The sequence below is a fragment of the Hibiscus syriacus genome, unplaced genomic scaffold (genome assembly GCF_006381635.1).
Source record: "Hibiscus syriacus cultivar Baekdansim isolate YM2019G1 unplaced genomic scaffold, ASM638163v2 tig00112852_pilon, whole genome shotgun sequence".
NCBI classification, from domain to species: Eukaryota; Viridiplantae; Streptophyta; class Magnoliopsida; order Malvales; family Malvaceae; genus Hibiscus; species Hibiscus syriacus.
The window spans coordinates 290573-303465 of record NW_024063410.1 but is presented as its reverse complement, the minus strand read 5'-3'; the positions used below and the strand labels follow the sequence as shown (position 1 = coordinate 303465).

General features: G+C 34.8%; 2 protein-coding genes across 2 annotated transcripts; both read left to right on the top strand.

Moving 5' to 3' along the window:
• Positions 1-5249: 5249 nt before the first annotated feature.
• LOC120183892 (replication protein A 14 kDa subunit B-like) lies at positions 5250-7047 on the top strand. Its single transcript, XM_039188484.1, has 4 exons — positions 5250-5274; positions 5354-5418; positions 6031-6288; positions 6963-7047. Exons 3-4 carry the CDS (start codon positions 6033-6035, stop codon positions 7025-7027), a joined length of 321 nt encoding a protein of 106 aa, XP_039044415.1. The 5' UTR covers positions 5250-5274; positions 5354-5418; positions 6031-6032; the 3' UTR covers positions 7028-7047.
• A 1319-nt stretch (positions 7048-8366) lies between these two features.
• Positions 8367-12496, top strand: LOC120183937. Its single transcript, XM_039188527.1, has 12 exons — positions 8367-8779; positions 9799-9863; positions 10045-10117; positions 10281-10299; positions 10400-10519; positions 10628-10697; positions 10846-10889; positions 10964-11005; positions 11358-11417; positions 11620-11687; positions 12036-12093; positions 12181-12496. The coding sequence occupies exons 1-12, from the start codon at positions 8445-8447 to the stop codon at positions 12271-12273; spliced, it is 1047 nt and encodes a 348-aa protein (XP_039044458.1). The 5' UTR covers positions 8367-8444; the 3' UTR covers positions 12274-12496.
• Positions 12497-12893: the final 397 nt, after the last annotated feature.

The following is a 12893-nucleotide window of genomic DNA, read 5'->3' as shown; positions in this document are numbered from 1 at the left end:
CGGCCCCTATTCTTTTTTAGAGCATTTTAACCTCAACGTTTCACTTTAAGGCAAAAAACTTCCTCTATATATGAAAATCATTAGTTAACACACAATTAGCGCTCTAAAATAGAATTTTTTTAACCTAAAATGAAATGTTAAGGGCTAAAGTGCCCTAAAAAAAGAATATGGGACAGAATGATTATTTTGTCAAGTTTAGGGGCCCTTTTATCCTAAAATGAAATGTTATGGGGGGGCAAATGCTCCCAAAAAAATAGAATATATGATAAAATGATCATTTTGGTAAATGTTGGGGGTTAATTACGGCATTATGCCAATTTGTTTTCTATCATTTACTTGTTGCTTTTTTCTACATAAAAAATAGGGTAAATTCGCGTTTAGTATCTAAAGTATTTGTTTTGGTCCATTTTAGTACATGATCTTTTAATTTTTTTCAAAATCATACCTAACATTTAGTTTTTGTTTCATTTTAGTATCTCACCATTAAAAAACTTAATGTGTTTAGTATTTAAACTATTAGTTTTGGCCTGTTTTAATACATGAACTTTCTATTTTTTTTCAAAACTTAATGTTAAGCTTTTAACGAGTACTAAAATAAAACAAAAACTAAACGTTAGGTATGGTTTTAAAAAAATAAAAATTTAAATACTAAAATTGACCAAAATTGATAGTTTAGAAACTGAACGTGTAATTTAATACATCATAGCCTGAAAAATTAAAAGATTAAATTTTTACATAATCTTTTTTCAGCTCGATCATAATATTTAAATTATGTTTATGTGTTAGAACCTAAATTTGACGCACACAAAAATTAAATTTAAATATTTTATTTGATTCAATATAATTTAACATGTTATTATGGTTAAAGAATGTACTAGTGGAAGAATGCCATCCAACATGCCATACCTAAAGTATGGAAGTTGATGATAGAATTCCGTCTTCATAAGGTTGGTTTTAGGCAATTACCCATTTAGGCACTGTTGGATTTTGGGAGGTAAGTTGGGTTTTGGTTGACTCGATTTTAATTTAAATAAAAATACACCATCTTTCTTCTTCTTCTTTTGGCCTTTAATGATCATTTAACTACTATTTATATTAGACCTCAAACAACTATGAATTATTATTATTATTATTTTGAATTAATCATGGGTATTCGATCTATTAACCGACTAATCCAGTTCGGGTACTGCAGAAGCGAGGGTAACCTTCCCAACCCAGTTTGCTTCATTCGCAAACGTTAGGATTATAACCCCTTACCTTGCTTAAGGGACCTAGTGTCTCATCCCACTAAACCAACTGGTTGTTGGTAATTATTATTATTATTTAATATAAAATAAAACAGAAGGTAGTCGAACACTACCGCAAACCGCCCTAGATGGTGGATGTTCGGTCACAAATTTCATGGGTCGATTCGTCGCGTACTGTGAGTCCGAATTCGATCTCCATCTTATCAGAGCTTGCTCCAAAGCCCACAAACTGGAGATTAAAAGTAAGGAAGTCGAAATATTTTAGTCGAGATTCACGGGTTTTTGGATATTTTTCGGTGAAACAACCACCATATTCGACGATGAAGTCCGACCACCTTCTGTTTTTATTTTATATTTTCAATTATTTTATATCAAATAATAATAAAAACGTCATGTCATATCAAAATAATAATAAAATAATTTAGAATGATCAAAATATGAGCAATTCGAAAGTTTAGTGAATAAATTAAAAAAAATTAAAGTACGATGAGTAAAATAGGAGAAAATAAAAAAGGGTATAATTTAGTAAAGAATGGTGTGATTTATCCTACTCCTAATATTAACAAAGAAAAACATGACAATAGGATGGACATTAATACATGAAAAACTACGATCCTTGACAAGCCAACCAACAGAGCCACTATCAACACCAGTAAAGAGAGAATTGCAATGCTAAAGCAAAGCAATAACTATCCTCGTAGTATACAAACCAGGGCTGAATATCCACGGTTCCTCGAGTCCGGGACGCGAAAACGACGACATATTCAGTAGCCGATAGCATCATCTTTTCCCAAACTGCTATTCTTCTGAAACGAGCACGATATAATCATACTTTACAGACTTACACCAGCATCCTCTTTCCCCACAGAGAATACCAATACTACTTAGGATTGTTGAGCCTTACGGAAGGATTGTACCCCGAGAAGGTAATGAACACACCACCGAAAATGCTACCAATGCATCGGAAATTTAGACGTCAGCAGGAGTGAGATTCAAAGTAGGTGACGGGATCTGATTAAATCCGTTAAGACTTTACCGGTCCAAGGGAGGTGTCGGTTGAGACTGGATTTTTCTGGTTCGACGGTTTTGACAGTTGACTCGTCCGCTGCATCCTGTTTTTGTAGCATTTCCATAAACCGTAAAGATGGGACATCACCCTTACAATACCTGCGGCACATGTTCCGGTATGTTGCCTCTAAACCGCCGATAAAGTTTTGTCCTTCGCAGACAGGTGATTTAGACATAAGCTCTCGAAGACTCATTCTCAGATTATGGAGGGCAGTGATGTCTGATGCTAGTTGTACTGTTGTAGTGCCAGTTGGATGTATTCATCTTCATTCAGGGCCATCAGATGTTTTAACCCTACATTGTAAGTACCCAAATGCTATATAGTTAGCCCGTGGCACGTAAATCGTAAAAAACACAAACGGATAATTAATCGGAAGACCAGAGGGCAATAAGAGAAGTCCGATGAAAAATATATAAACGAATAATAGCAAAAAAAAGTGAAGCTCCTTACCAACTTTGCTGAGAAGACTAACACCGACATTATGAGCATGTACCGAACCAGCCATGGTAACACATGGGACTCCCATGTATAGAGATTCACATGCCGTCGTTGTTCCGGCACATGGAAAGGTGTCCAAACTACATAAAGATATGTAGCAAACATTAGAAAGTCTAGAAATGAGTATGAATTTATTTTCCGAGTTAACACTTCGTAAACTTAACCCAAAGGACAATAATGAGGAGTTCTACCTGATGTCCATAAGAGAATAAGCTTGCATATGATCATGGTTAAGAAGAATTAGAGGGAGAAGATCGACAGGAGTGATTCTAAGCCCAACTGCTCTAATGTTGTTAGAAATTTCTGCCGAACACTGTTACAACAAAATGGCTTGCATTTCACCACAAGACGGGAGTTTGGAACAGCACATAATATCTTCGCCCAAACTTGCAATACCTTGGGTGTTATCTGACGTTTTATTTGGCAGGGACGGAGATGAATTGGGCGGTGTTTTTGAAGGATGGTTACGATGACAATGGTAATTTAATCAATAAGGATCCATTGGTGCTTTTCAATGAAAAGCTTTATAAGTTTGCTCAAATGCACGAAGAAGAAGAGATTTCTGGATTTAGGGAGAAATTATGAGGGGATGAACATTTTCTAGTGGTTAACCTTGTTTGTTGAACTCGTGTATGGTAATACAAATCTTAAATCGTGTCTCATCAACATGTTTGAACCTTCGTTCTCTTCTTTGTTGTAGAAGTAATTGGTAAGATCTTTTTCCATCTATAAATCGAAAGATATTGTGTGATTAAGCATGTTTAAACTCTCGTTCTCTTCTATGTTGTAGAAGTAATTGGTAAGATCTTTCTCTATCTTTAAATCGAAAGATATTGCATGTTTAAGCATGTTTGAAACTTCATTCTCTTCTATGTTGTAGAAGTATTAGTGAACAATGGGACTATAAGTTGAACCCTCTTTTGAAGTAAAAGAATGAAAAGAGGGCATCCTAGTTCCCGAAATTGAATTATCCATTCGTATTTTGTGAACTGATCCAAACTTTACTTGCAGTTGATTTTCGAGGATGGAACATGATAATGCTTTGCCTGTTCTTAAGATTAGTTCATTCTCTTATATTTTTTGGGACTTGTTTAAGAACTCTTTGTGCTTCGTAAGGCATTTTTATGTTGATTGATGCTTGTATAATCAAATGATTTGAGTGAATGATATAACTTGATGGGCCTAGTGGCTAGAATTACCTGTGGTTGCAGTGATTGATGCATTTCTCTATTTCCTCGGGATATGGCAAAATGAACCCAAACTGAAACCATGAAGGAATCCAGCACCCCCACAACTCGATTTGACCAAAATGCAAACATGCATTGTGAATCATTGAAATTGATACATCTTTCTTTGATTGCTAGGTGTTATGCTCTGCTGCATCCTGGAGCCGTGAACTGTCGCAAGAAGAAATGTGGTCATAGCAATCAGGCTTGTGTGTGTTCATATAAATCCTCTGGTTGGTGATGATGTTGTGTGCATGCAGTGGACTAAATATTCTTTTTCACTTGCTGCAGTTGAGTCCAAAGAAGAAGATCAAGTAAACTGCGACCCTGGTGGTTATTTCATCTGCTTCAAAAGAACTCGAAACACAAGACTTGTTCATATTTTTTCCCACTTGGTTCTTTGTTTTTCTATTTTCCTTTGAAATTTAACGACTGGACATTGCGGCTGTTGAGAAAATTGAGTTATTAACGAGGGTCGAATTTATACTTTGACCATGTCTGTGTTGGCCAGTTTTCCACGTATGAGTTGCAGTAATCTCCAAAAATATGAGCAGATCATTTGTAAATGCAGCTTTTCGATCATTAAGAACCCTCCTTGCTTCTAACTATGCCTTGATTCGTCATGGGACTCGAGACTTATGCTGCTCAATGGTACACAGATGTATAACCAAGATCATGGTCTAAAGCCTTATTGTTTCTCCAAGCCAAAGTGTTTTCTTGCGTAATAGAAGCATTATGGTTAATTTGGTTTTTATGGCATATATAAGTGCACAGGAGTGAACGTTCTATCGAGTCGGGTAAAATTTTTTAGAGTTATTCAAGTTGACGAGTCTTATTTTACAATTCGTAGTTAACTTGATAATTTTTCGAGTCGAGTAAAATTTATAAAATTCGAGTTGAGTCGAGTAACACATGCAACAATACATTCCTGTGTGATTTTTGATAAAAAAAAATACAATACGTGTTTATTTCTTTCGTATGTGATATACATTTATCATACAGAATTGAGACACTGGACTCAAACTTAAAAATTCATTAACTAATTAATAAAAATTTCGAGTTATTCGAATTGTATATTTATTTGTATGTGACACTCCCTATCCCTCCATGATTTCATTTTGCCGCCATCAGGATCTCGCGCTTGCTTTTCATATCCTAAATTCTACTTAATATATAAACCCTATATCCTATAAATTAAAACAAGAAGGAAGAAGTCCTCTTGGCACTCGATCGGGTAATTTTTCTATAATATATACTCTGTTTCCTGAGAAAATCAATTGAAGCTTTTCTGAAATTTCCTTTTTATCTTTCAGATTTTCCAGCAATTAACTTTTAACCGTCATCAATCCTCACTAAACCTCACTTTTAGTTTGATTCGGTACGTTATACATCGCAACCTTTATTTTTCATTTTTCTTACTGATTTTCATCATGAAGAACAAAACTAGTTCTCGTATTCGGTTGATTCTGAGAAATGAGTAGATCTGACTGAATTAACGCACTTTTGATTAGTATTTATTTAATTTTTTTCATTTCCTGCAAATAAATTTGTGAACCAAAATAGTTGTCGTATTCGGTTGATTCTGTGAAATGAGTAGATCGGACTGAATTAACACACTTTTGATTAGTAGTTATTTAATTTTCATTACCTGGAAATAACTTTGTGAAATGAGTAGAACCGACTTAATTAACGCCCTGTTAATTCTTTTGACCTTCAATAAACTTACTGGCATTTTCTGTATGTCGCTCGTCTTAGATTTGCTAATAGTTATAATGTGATATGAGGGTAGAATGTTGATTATGCTTGGATTTTCCCTTTTAGATTAGTGATAACGATTTGGTCAAACTTCATTGCAAATCTGTGTTTAGCTTCTTGTTTGGGTAAAAACCGTCGTTGTTTTTCTAATTCAGTGTACGATTGTGATTGGAAATCACTTTTCGAATTGGTAAAATTAATTTATTTTTTGATGTTTTCCAATTTGTTATGCAAGATATGGATATTTCAAGCCCTGCAGCTTTTGCTAATGGAGGATTGCTACGCATGCATGTGGGACGAAAGGTGCGAACCGTGCTTCAGGTTACCCGGTCTGATATCGCATCCGTGATTGGAAAGTCTACCGATGGTTACCAACTTGTTGCAAAAGGCTCTCCACATGTTCCGCCTACAAGTTTTGTTGAGGTTATTGGAGTTGCCGAGAATGAAAATACCATCCGAGCTGAATTGTGGACCAACTTTGGTGACACATTTGGTATGCTTTTCCACTCCATATGAAATCATGATCCTTTTTGGCCAATGCAAATGTGATTGCTTTTACATAGATAACTGCATTTCGAGGGTTTCAGCTCTGATTTGGGTACTACATCTTCATGGAATTCCAGATTGGTTTTAGGGCAAACACTTCTACATGTTTTAATAAATACTTTATTAGGGTAGCTGAATCAAAACAGTCAAGGATGGACTGAGGGGAATGGGCGGGGATAATCGTCCCCTTGAAAAAAATTAAACTAGTACATGTTTTAGATATTTTTTTAATAATATATTTTTGCCAGCTAGAACTTTATAAATTGATCCCCTCTAAAATTTTAGAAGTTCACCTCTTAACAAGAAATCACACTCATCCTTGAAAACAGTAATTGGTGCTAATGGTCTCTAGTTTGCTTTCTGAAAAAGATTTGTCTGTCTCCCCAATGTTGATGGGTTTATTCAGATTTAAGCAATAAGAAGAATAAAATGGTAAACTGATTGATTTAAGCAATGTTGAACTATATGCTGCCTTGGGTCTGTCTGAAGTTCCTTTGAAGGGTCTGTCTGAAGTTCCTTTGAAGCCTTATTTCTTTAATCTTCACTTGGATTCAGTGTTTTTTCGTAATCTCTTTTGATTGTCTCTGAGAAATCTTTCCTTGGCATTGTTAATAATGGCAGATGCGTCCAGCTATGATCAACTCTGTCAGCTAGCAAATGGAGAGTTCAAACACCTATTCCTCTAGTTGTTTTCAAATTTCTTTATCAAAACAAGGCTTTTGGCACTCAATGTCCATATAATAGGTACAAACTATACGATAGAACATGCTCATTCTTGATGTTTGATACTCATATTGGATTTTTTTTTGAAAGATTATCTTTATTTGATTATATTTGAATATATTAAGGTATTTGATCTTTTGAAATATTTAGTCTTTTTGTGAGTAATTCTTAAAGGTTATGTCCTCATTTTAGAATTTAACCTAAAATTTGAGTTATGTTGAAAATTATTAATTTGGGTTTAGTTGGCAAATTGGGTTTTCAATGAATGACTTTTAATACATTGGGCAAATATATCCTCTTTTTTAACCAACATTGGACAAATATATATCGAACATAAGGATATTCATATACTCATTAATTATATGAAGGATTAATTATAAAATAAGTGTTCAAACTATAGTGTTCTTTACGAATAGATCCTTAAACTATTTTTTAATCACTTTAGTTGTTTGGATTGTCAACAACATTAATTTTCTTTATCAAGTGACAAGTTTCATAATTTGGTAATTTATTTTATAAAATATTAAAAGTATTATTATATTTAAAAAAATATTTTTTCTTAAATTACAAAAAAAGCCTCAAAATCCTTACCCTAACTTACTGCCACTGCCTTTTTTGGTCATGACCACTATCGTCAACGTAGTTTCTACTATCTTTTTAGTCATATGATGTTGATTGACCGTTAAAATTACGTGGGATTGTGATTTTCATCTTAGGGTTCGCGGTGTATAAAATGTTGATTTGTTGTTGATAGGTCACAATTTCAAGGGGTTTTGATCGTTTTGGGGAGGTGAGGTTGGATGGAGCTTCATCGACGACAAAGTGCGACGATCGGTGTGAGTTTAGGGGTTGAAATTAAGGTTTTTAAAGTTTTGGGGTTATTTCAATTTTTTTAAATATATGATTTTTAAATTTTTAAATTTTAAATAAAATTTTTGAAATTATCATCACACTTAATGGAGGAAATTAATGTTACTGATGACCCGAACACCTAAAGTGATAACGTTTATAACGTTAGACATCGATATCATTCAAAAAAATAATTTAAACACTTATTTATGAAAAATACTATAGTTTAAGCACTTATTTTTATAATTAAGTATTATATTAAATATATATTAAATAATTTTGTAAGCACAATTCATCATTTAAAAATATAAATATTTAAAAGATAAAATAATACTTTAATTTTTTCCCAATTTAATACACGTACCGATTGGCGTAGACTTTCCCGGTAGGTAGAACAGAATTTAATGAGATGAATGGGCGCGATGGACACATTCACACCCCCAAGGCCAAAACCAAACTTTTTTTCTCGCTATAAATAAAGTCAACGCCAGGATCTCTCAAAGAAAAGTGTAATTTCATCAACCCAAAGCTATGGCTGGAGTCCTTAACACCTCCAAGCTCCCTGGTTTTTCATCACTTACCTTCCGTAAACAGTTAAAATCACCACCTTCCACTTCTGTTTCAGCTTCCTCGGAAACCTCAGATTCCCAGCACAATACTGCCTCTATCAGCGGTACCAAGGAAGTTCAGAATTCAAGCTTTGCTTCTTTTTCTTCTTCTTCAACGGCTGCATCCTTTGCTCTTCCTCCGAATTTCAAGCAACCGGAGCCAAAGAGGCTTGGCATCAGACCAGATAAGTTTTGGGATATCATTGGAGCTTGCCTTGCCTTGTTCTTTCGGTTGGGAACCGGTATTTTTGTCTCTGGGTATGTATTTCCATTTTCTTCTCCCTTTTGTTTATTTTGATTGATTTTCATGAGAAAATTGAAGGGTTCACATTAAGTGTAATGAAATTTAGATGGTGTTTGGTATTTTTGGCTCTGGTAAATGAATTTGAGTTTTCTATGAAAAATTAGAGTATGAACATAGTAATCAAATTGGATTATTTAGGCTGTTATTTTCGTTATATGCACTCTGGGAAATTTGTTAGTCCTAATCAAGATTTCAAATCACGGTCGCGTTTTCGGTCTTCTCGTTTTTACGGTGATTACGGTCATAGCGGACGCTATTGCAGGTGTAGCGGAAGGCATCGCTAGCGGGGCGCTATTTGAAACCCTGGTCATAATTACCATCCACTATCAAATTGTTCTTAGTTGTCTAATTAAAGGAAAGAAGCCTTTTACTACACTCCGAGAGCAAACTTTGACCCTTATTTTAATTTGGTTTCCAAATTCCAATTTCATTTTCAAATTATCGATATATGTTAATCACATCCCTTGTTAATAAGACCCCTATTAGTAAAACCATTAAAAAGTTAGTCATGTAAACACTAGTGTATATTATATAATAATATGACGTGATATAAACGATAATTATTGTATGACACCTCAAAATCATTATTTTATTTAAACTCAATATTAATTATCGTTTATGTCCCATCATATCATTACATAATAATATGCATCAACGTTTGCATGGTAGTTAACAATTTTTATAACGACTCTATTAACAAGAGACGTGATTCACGTATATCGATGGTCTGGGAATGAAACTGAAACATTCAAAAGTTTGAGATTAATTTAGAATGAGGGTCATAGTTTGGGATGAAATTAGAATGCTAAGAGGTTTAAAGATTTAGAAGGAGAGTCTTTGAGAAGAAATTGGACATGATTTGAAGAGGCACGGTGCAATTAACTCTAATTAGTGGATAAGATGGTTCATGGTAATAGCATTAGACTTTCTATGTTTCTTCTAATACTAGTTTATCTTCTTTGTTTCGTGGCAGCTATTCCGCGTCTCTTGTTTCCAAGGATGAGATCCCACCTGACCAGTATAGTTTAGACATAGGAGGTATGGCAGATCCATTGTTGTTTCATTTCCTTATTTTGCCATGTCATTTTTTCGAAGTCTGGTACGAGTCTAGAGTCCAAATCGTGGAAGCAAAGCATTTACTTTCATGGTTGATCTTTCTGTCGTTTAAATTTTATTGAAATTTCACAGTTAAATGCGGATTGGATACTATTTTTTACAGGTTATAAGCTGAAAGAGACATCGAAGATTGGCCCTCGTCCAGAAAAGCCGATTGAGATATATGAGTTTGAAAGGTACCTGGATTTTCTTTTCATTATCCTTAAATCTATGTGTATGGCCTTTGTAGCCATATTTTTCCCTGTAGTTTTTTATGTTTCATTTGTGATGAAGAAAAGATTGACTCTGTTCGCTTCGTTTTTTCCCTTTGAATCATGGATAATGGTGATGCAACTCCAGTTGTCCATTCTGTCGGAAGGTAGTTTTCTTGCTACTGTCATGAAAGATAAATGTGATGGAGCAGATGTCCCATTGGATGCTATCTCACTCTAACTTGACATGTCGCAATCGGTACACAGGTTAGGGAAATTGTTTCAATTTTGGATCTCGATGTTCTGTTTTATCCGTGCCCCAAAAATGGTCCAACTTTTCGTCCCAAGGTTACTGAAATGGGTGGAAAGCAGCAGTTCCCATACATGGTTAGATGTTATTTTAGTTCACATCTATTAACACTTTTATTTGTTTTAAGGACATTAAAAAAAGAATAATGTCGGGAGTTCGACTTCATGATTTGTTTCGGGTTTCAGGTGGATCCAAATACGGGAGTGGCTATGTATGAATCAGATGAAATCATAAAGTATCTGGTTCGAAATTATGGTAAATGTAACATGTCTTGCTTACTAATACTACCTATTCTAGGCTGATGCGTACTTGAGATATTATAGAGTTTTCGATGTACGAGTTCATTGTTTTTTCTTGTGCTACAAGTCAGCCTACTCATCTATGCTGTTCTATCTTGTTTTAGGTGATGGAAGAGTTCCTTTCATGCTGTCGCTCGGTCCGCTGACGGTTAGCGTTTTATCTTTGGCTAATTATTTTTCTCGGTTTCCTTGAAATGTTCTTAAAATCTTCTTGTTTTGCAGACACTGAGTGAAGCCTTTGCCATGATTGCTCGCTTTGGAAAGGTAAAACAGACATGGAATTCCTCTTTAAAACAGACATGGAGTTCTTCTTTTTATGCATTTTTAACTTGTTTACGATGTTCCTCCATCGCTTTCTGACATCTTGTGCGACACAGAAGTATGAAGATACGACCTTTCTATTACGTGGAAGATTTAGAAATATAAAAAAAATCAAGCATTTCCATGTCAGATTTATATTCATATTGACACACACACACCCATGTTCAAGTAAATCTTGCTTGTTTGTAACCTAAAGCGATTATGTTGAGTTTTACTCCATGCATTTGCGGAGCATTTGCTTTCCGCAAAACGCTACGAGGATGCCCTAACGTAAACCCTATTATGTTTTATGCAGGGAACTTACTACACTCCATCAAAGTTACCTCCCAAGCCACTTGAGATATGGGCATTTGAGGTAGTACAGTATTAAAATTCTCAAAATTTTAAGATATTTATGTTCAGCAACTTAGGTTCCTTCTTAAATCTGAGGCAACTATAATTTCCGAATGGTGTATATGTAGAAGTATTGTTATAGATTATATATATTTATACACTCGCACTAGTTGCATACAAGTTTCGTGGCTTTCGCCCTTAAAATGTTTTGACTTTCCTCTTAGGGATCCCCATTCTGTAAGATTGCTCGAGAAGTGCTGGTCGAACTCGAGTTACCACACATTCAGCGCAGGTAAAAAGTCTAAATAATCACTCTGCTTGACTAGGCAATTTTGTTCAAGCAGCCTCTCTTCTCGAACATAAATGGTCCATGAACATTCAAAATCTATCTGGCTACATAGACTAGTTTAAGCCATTTGTTCGAATCATGATCATCGTCATACTTATGGTAGATTCTAGTTGCTACTTGCATTTGCATATGCACTAAACCTTGTAAGGTTAAGATGTATCAGGCCTTGAACCGTGATCATTCACATCCTTGTCGTTCATAATCAGTCTTCATTTACTCGTTCGAGTTTCAATACATGCTACCGAGATCATTTTTATTAATTGAAGTTATCCTCTCTTTTTTTTCTATTAGTTGTCCTCGGGGCAGCCCGAAACGGAATATCCTGTATGAGAAAGCCGGACATTTTCAGGTATATTAGAACTTCTGTTAACATGTTTTCGACTTGAGAAAGTTCATAGATGGTATTTTCTACCCAAAAAATGGTTGACAATTACAGGTACCTTACCTAGAAGATCCAAACACGGGGGTGCAAATGTTTGAAAGTGCAGAAATAGCAGATTACTTGAGAGCTACATATGCTCAATGCTAATGGAAACCTCTTCCCAATTCATGTTATCCATCATGTCGTGTTGTTATCGGTGCCCGGCACCGTATCCGGAGCATTTACAGACATGGGTATCAGTGTCAAAAACTCATATACAAGACATATAGTGTTGATGCCTAAAATTTCACCCTTTTTTCCCCTTGGTAATTACTGTATCTTTCTGTTTATTTTCTATGTTGTTTGCTATGAAAACTATGATGTATGGGAAGTTTGAACATGTCGTCTGAACTCGAAAATAAACATCTAATACGAACGCGGATATTTGAAGGATCTTATCAGTTATCACCATGTTAATGATCCATTCATAAAAAAAGACATCTCAACTCGAAAATATCATAGTTCCATCTGGAAATTTGTCATAAGTCCGTTGATAGTACAACTTTTAAAAACAGCTTCAATGACTTGCTCAAAATGAATTGTTTTATTCCTATACTGGTAACACCATACTTCTAGCATAATGAAAAATCACACTAGCATATATTTCACTGATTAAATCACACTGAATAATCTCATCTTTGGGTTTTTTTTTCCCCATCAAATTCACTCTATACAAGCTACTTTGGTTTTATTTTAAACATGGTAAACATTCACTACCCTAAACTTCA